This window comes from Lipophrys pholis (genome assembly GCF_963383615.2).
Source record: "Lipophrys pholis genome assembly, chromosome: 13".
NCBI lineage: Eukaryota > Metazoa > Chordata > Actinopteri > Blenniiformes > Blenniidae > Lipophrys > Lipophrys pholis.
The window spans coordinates 16,103,672-16,110,513 of NC_137632.1; the positions used below are offsets into that span (position 1 = coordinate 16,103,672).

The following is a 6,842-nucleotide window of genomic DNA, read 5'->3' on the forward strand; positions in this document are numbered from 1 at the left end:
TCATACGTATTCAGGCACACAAATCACCAAATCAAGATTTTGCGTGAAGCGAGTGTTCCGCCGGCCATATCCGATATCACTCAAAGCTGTCTGTAATTACATTGTACATGCAGATTAGCTATGAATATTTTAGAAGGGGATTACTAAAAGAGGAAAGAGACAGAGGGGGGAGAGAGTTAGGAGAAATCAGCCCCTTAACACACACCCACACGCAGGACTGCATGAAAAGCTCGTTTGAAGGTGGAGCTCGTCTTTCATGCCCAAGTTGTCAGCCTATTATCATCCTTTCATATGTTTGCCACCATTATTAACTGTGAGCGGGAATAGAAAAATAACAAAAAAAGTGGGAATAAAACACATCAATCCAATGTGTCAGGCTGTCTCTTCAGAGGGAGAGGGGGAAAAAAAACAAAACATGGCAGATCAACTCTTATCGTCGGACTCTCATTCTGAAATGCGGCAGTAATGAGTGTGTCTTAACAAAGATTAGCTATAATTTCCATTGTCATTTTAATGCTCCCACATAATGTGGAGGCTTACAAAGCCACAGATGAAGGCAGAGGGTGGGCGGAGGAAGAAGAACAGGCAGACACCAGAGCAGAGAGAAAGTCTCCAGAGCTTGGTTAGTCTGTCAGTCACCCTCTATCCCTCCAACCATGCATCCACACGCACGCCGACAGAGACAGCCACCACACATGCAAACACACACGATACGCGTGCATCCTCCCCATCCTTTGTCGCCGCGTTTTGAAGCCCTCAAAATGTGGTTGTCAAAAGGGTCGGTGGCTGACAGCCTCCTGCAGCCCTCCAGGAGGATGCGGAGGACAGACAGGCTTTTTGTTATAAGAGTAGCAGCAACAACAAAGGGGATCAAAAGTCTCACAAACTGACAGACATACATGGTGCGTTCAGACTCCCGACATCTACATTATTTAGAGAACACAGGACTGAGCCTTCCAAGGGCCTGGATCTGGCACATTTGCCTTATACTTCAAGAGTGATGGCCCAGGGTGAAGGCAGTATGAGTGCGTGGGTATGTGTGCAAGCGTGTGGGAGTGTGTCTTAGAGTGCATGTGCCAATGTACAACGCACACTGGCATCAGCGCCCAATGTTGTTTTTTGGTTTTTTTTTCTTTTGTGGATCTAATTAAACTAATGCACCACAGTTAAAAACGATTATGCAAACACCAAATCAAAACTTTATTCAACAAACTGAAGGTTAAAAAAAGAATACAAGAGTTGATGGTCTAATATCTCGCAAGATGTCTAAAAACATTCAGAGAGGGAGAAACAGCAGAGCTGGCTTCTCTAATTTTGAATTTTTAGCAGTCATGGTACAGAGAAAATGTGCCTAGAGTAGAGATTTTGACTGACACATATCTGCGCCTTGCATGACACGGCATTATTTGCCCCCTTTTCTTGGAGTGTTTAGTCCATCACATTACAATGCATAGAAACACTGAAAACTTTGAGAAGCAGCCAGAATTTGTATTGCTTTTTTTTTTTTTTTTTGACTGCAAGCTCCTCTTGGTGGTCCTAAATGCACATTTGCCAACCTAATTAAAGCACGGCTGATTGATTTCCCCACTACCGAAACTCAGTCCCCAATCTGTCTAAACTAGCTGTAGCGCATTGTAAAGATATCAAGCAGAACCTCGCTCATGTATGTGTGTTTCACTACCTTGTTAATGAAGGACTTTGAATACTGCGCATTCAGCACTCAGGGCCTGTGTTGCAGAGAGGCTATCAGTATTTCTATTTGTGTGTCTCCTTCTTTGCTCCGTGTGCCTTCATTCTCCCTCACAAATACAAAAAGCTAAAGCTGGCTCAATTTACAGAGAGCAAAAAGAGAAACCATAAAAGCAGGGGGAAACGAGATAAAGGGAGGACTCAAACACAGAAAACAAGCATTCCCTTTTCAACGCACCTTATCAAATCAGCAGTAATCTAATTGCTTGTAAGCCGAGCTCCAAACATGGACTTTGCATTTTAAACACATCATGTGAATAGCAGCCAGCCGAATCAAGCATGTGCAGACACGGGCAACGCGCCGATCCAATTATGACATCTTTCACTACAAAGACATTTAACAGCCGAGATGACAATGATACATGGCAAAACATAAGCACATGTGTGGAGCATTCATAGCTGCAGGTGATAAATGAGGGTGCAGAGCTGATAAAGGTCACCAAGGATATGAGCCAATCATTTCTCCTGGCTGCATACAGTCTAATGGCTTATGAGGCCTGACAAGTCAACAAGTCAAAACAATGTTACCACTCGTGCCTTCGAATATAAGCTCCAACTGGAAGTATATGACAAAATGTTAACAGTTATACATCCATATGGTGGCCAGTCATTGCGATTACAGAAATATCAGATTCAAACCAAAGAAAACTAATTTGCTGAATTAAAAGGACACATATATGGTATATACAACCAATGCACACACACCCTCCATCCATGTGAAAACATTTGTCATTGCAGTATCTTAGTGTGCAACAATTGTAAGAAGGGAAGAAAAAAAAAGTCCCCCTTGTTTACAAAAACAAAAGGTGAGATGCATCAAAAACTGAATGGTATAAACCACTCACACATTGAATCTGGTTTAGATTAAAACAACAGAAAGCTTATTTATTCTTTATCTGGCTGCAGAGTGAAAGCCCCAGGAGAGAGAAATACAATAAACTGTAGTCTGTCTTTTGGCATTTTACAACTGTTGTATAAAAGGAAACATCAACAACTCACTAGAAAAAAAGGAAACTCTATTATTATCACCTACATCGATGCTTTGGAGCATATCCTACACAATAACAGCATGTGTCTGGTCAGATATTAACTCAGTCCTTTTTTCTTCTCTACATGTTTTAAAAAGCAATACCAGACGATTGGGGATTAGATTATATTAGATTCATGGTCATATGTTGCTCCTGGTGTCCGACCCAGGCCGAGACAGCGGCGACAATGGCACAAAGGTTCACATTCCTTTTTCCAACAAATGGAAGTGGATGACCAGCCCAATCAAAGACGGCCATTATTCCATTAAAAAGCCGGGTGGCAGTGAAGGGTCAAAGCTCCTTTAACAGGCGACAGCAGATATGACTGTAAGAGGGCTTTGTGGAGCAGCAGAGCTGTGTGGGCTGCTAAATGTGACACCATTCTTTCCCTATGCTTCGAGCTGGGCAAAAAAAAAAAAAAAAAAAAAAAAAAGCAAAACAACAAAATACACAAAGAGAACTGTACAAGAAGTGTTAGTCTGTGTAGTGAGAGCACAAAACTAAGAAAAGAAATAACAAAACCTCACGCTTCTCTTCTAGAGATGAGCCTCCCGCCGCGCCTCAATTCCTTGTAAACATTTTGATATACTATACACAGTGGGAAAGGACTGCCATTGTGACACCTGTAAAAGGTGGATAAAACTAATCCTCAACAGCTTGCCGTTTTGTTCCGTGCACCTTACCTCAAATTAGAAAATGTCAAAACTTGCTTAAAACTACAAAGCAGGCACATCACTCTGCAGGCTTGTGGCACTGCAGTGACCACACTGACTAAGGTGTAGTTGTATTTAACAGATGATTTAATGAATATTCACAACTGCAGACAGAGAACTGGAAATTAGCCACATGTTCAGTCTCTATGTTCCCCAGTTCCTCCAGCTTCAGTGTATACCTGCAGTCAAATTAAGAGGGGGATGCTGTGCAGGGGAATCACTGGGGGTACCCTCAGCATATTGCAGAAATGAACCTCCTGCCATCGCAAAATCCTATTAAAGCCAGTTTAGGGGAAGGTTTAGGAAAGCATTAGAAAATTATGGAGAGCCAATCAAGATGTTTAAAATGTGACGTCCCTAAAGCAATAAAAAAAAACAAAAAAATAGAAGATTTCTTAATCAGAACTCGGTTCATAGGACACGTAATTTTACGTCAAGTGAACTAGGAAACATGTGCGCACACTTATCATTTACGTTGTGCCCTTTAACTTATGCGCGCCACGGAGTCCCTGGCGCGTCGTAATTGCGTACGGGCTTATTTTCCGTTGGCACAGCTTCGTGTTTATTCTGAATCCCACACTGACGTTTGTTCAGTTCGCTGTCCTGTATTGGTGCGCGGCGCGGCGCTCCACTGTGCTCTGTTAAATGAAGTCCCTCAATGTGGAAGTGCTCCCCACTGTCGTCTTGTCTTTTTCATTTGATCGTTTTCGGCTCCGTTACTCAATCACAGGCGGTGGAGGTAAAAACTATACAAATTAACATAAAAAAATGTATATATTTGTCTTTGTTTAAACTTTGTTGATAGGGGTTGCTTGTGTACGTCATCTAAAAGACACGATCCTGGAGGAATAAATCACAAAACTGCGGTTTTTAAACAAGATTAAAAAATTTAAAAAACACCCGTTGAGGGGAATAATGTTTCATAAAAGGGAATCAGTGTTTTTGACCAACCTTTATCGTGCCTTAAAAGCTGCAAGCGCTATAATGAAAACTAATTTGACGCCCCGTGGTCCCTTTCAATGTGCCACCAGGTGCACATTTTTCACCACCGGGCCTGTGAGATCAAACTAAAAGCCCAACGATGCAAATCTATCCAATATTCAATCTTCAAACGACGCAGCAACAGTGGTACCGGCAAAAACTTAGTTTAAGACCTCTTAACAGAAATGCACCGAGTGTGAGACGGGGCTGCGCACTACATGAAATTATTATCGAAAAGCACCAGAATTCAACACAAATCAAGACTGAAATAACACTAAATGGTTGAAGCAAGTTTGTTTGATGGTCTCTTTCAATGTGTGTATTTTTTGTTTTCCCCCCACAGGGAAATAAAGTAACTGATGCGAATATGTGTGAACTATACTCTGTGGACGCAATCCCTTCTGATTCGAATCTGATTGTAGATGTAGTCCTGTCTGAAGGTGATTTTGCATGGTGGTGAGGGAGAATTTTATTCGTCTTGTCCATCTCTCCGTCCCTCACACACATACACGAACGGGTTCGCACACGCCTCACCAAGTGCGCCTATGCCTCCCCGTGCGTAAAGAGCGCCCCTGCACTGTACAAACAGTACTGCCACTGTCAGCGTGGAGCTCCCGCGCGCTGCCAACGCCGAGAGTCAAACCGTGGTCCGCGGCAGCCCCCAGGGGCCGCACTATAAAATGAGGAATAATGTAATTTCACGCTAATCCGCTTTGCTTTCATCCCGATTACAGAATGCATATGGATGAATGTTCAGCAGTTATCATCGTTTGCACAGGTGACAGCCACACACCGACTATCGACTCCAAAACACACCAGCAGTGGACTGTTCCCAGAAGAGTGCCTGTAGGACTTTTAACTTAAAGTAGTTGGAGCAAACGTGTGCCGTTTGATCGACAACGCTTGCGGTGCGTAAAGCTGTGAAATGCAACCCGCCGTTCTGCCAACGCAATAATTAAAAACGATAACCACGGGGATACATCTTATTAACACGACGACCAATGGGTTATTTTGAAAATAAATTAGTCTGAAGGGTAAGGAAAAAGAGTTTAGAGGGAACATTTATACATTTAGACAGCCTGTGTATCCACAGGAGGGCGAGAACAGGAGCACTGTTGTGGAGTGAGGTTGTCACTCCTCTGCGTGTTTGTCTACACTGTCGAAAGGACACGTGTGATGGACATCAAATGTTACCCATTCAGTGACATACAGTGTCCCTCTGTGCGAGAAGACAACAGAGCAAGTCGCTCGGTTGGATTCATTCTGTTTATCAGATGCACTGCTTCAATGTGCCATCTGCTCACACCAACACCTGTCTCTCAGTGAGGCTGGGATCTGTACGTCAAGCATTTCTTTTTCTTTTTCTTTTTAGGAGCAGTGATGTGCATGTTGTTGTTTTTTTAGACAATACTCCAACATCAGAACTCGAGGCTGGTGGTGGAAAAACGCACATTTGATGTAGCTTGGATGAGAACACCTCCAGTCGTATTACGCGCGTAACAAAGAACAAAAAAAATGATGGAAAAGTATGCTGGATGAATAGTTGGCGCTGCGCTCTGCGCGCACTGGCCAGCTCCAGGGAGACAAGAAACTGCGCACAGGGAAGCGCATCGAATAACAGGCGGCTGGCGCGCACTCACCTGATTGTGAATAGCTGAACCCAAACAGGAGGAAAGTCAGGAGAAAGCCGAAGCAACACGGGGCGCTCGTTGGTTTCATTGTTGTGCTCTGGCAGGTTATCTCCTTTAAATTCACATGTCCAGTAGCAGTGTCCTTCCTTGGAAGAGCCAAAAAGGATGAACCGTTTGCGCCTGACGCTTCTTCGGGGTGCAAGTTTGACGACTTTTGGATGCTTTCGGTCAAGTTTACAGTTGGTCCGACAGTCCTTCCGCCTCGACCCTCCAAAGTCTTAGCCCTCAGTTTTCGACTTCTCCCGAATGCAGAAACAGTCAGTTATCAATTTCCAACGCACGCACTGAAAAGCTGGTCTTAATAGCGTAAAGCAGTACTCATGCCATTACTCCCCGACTTGAAAACAGTATGCAGCTGCAGACTCGCTGTTCTGCAGACACACCTCCGAGTGCCGTAACCCCGCCCACACAACGTATGATTGGCTCATTTGGCCGTCGATTACTCTTAGACCCGCCAATCTCAACTTGGTAGGCGATGCCATTGGTCGACACGAATCGCAAAAAGCCCTTAAATAAGTGCATCGGCTGTATTGCACCTGTCACAGTGACCACCGCACAGACAAACCCAGTACTCTGACAGGTGTGTGATTCCTCTGTGGGATACAAAGCTCAATGATACACAGAAGGCGTTTTATGTGGTCAAGAAATTCAAACTAAACATGATACAATATATTGCATTA

General features: G+C 43.7%; 1 protein-coding gene across 1 annotated transcript in view; it reads right to left on the reverse strand.

Annotated features, from left to right (window-relative positions):
- erbb4b (erb-b2 receptor tyrosine kinase 4b) overlaps positions 1-6,508 on the reverse strand; it is a gene marked incomplete at its 3' end in the record, with an annotated part of 315,584 nt that extends 309,076 nt beyond the window's left edge. Inside the window, exon 1 of the mRNA XM_080477811.1 lies at positions 6,112-6,508. Within this exon, the coding sequence (XP_080333937.1) occupies positions 6,112-6,190 (79 nt within the window). The 5' untranslated portion in view covers positions 6,191-6,508. The remainder of the gene's footprint in view (positions 1-6,111) is intronic.
- Positions 6,509-6,842: the final 334 nt, after the last annotated feature.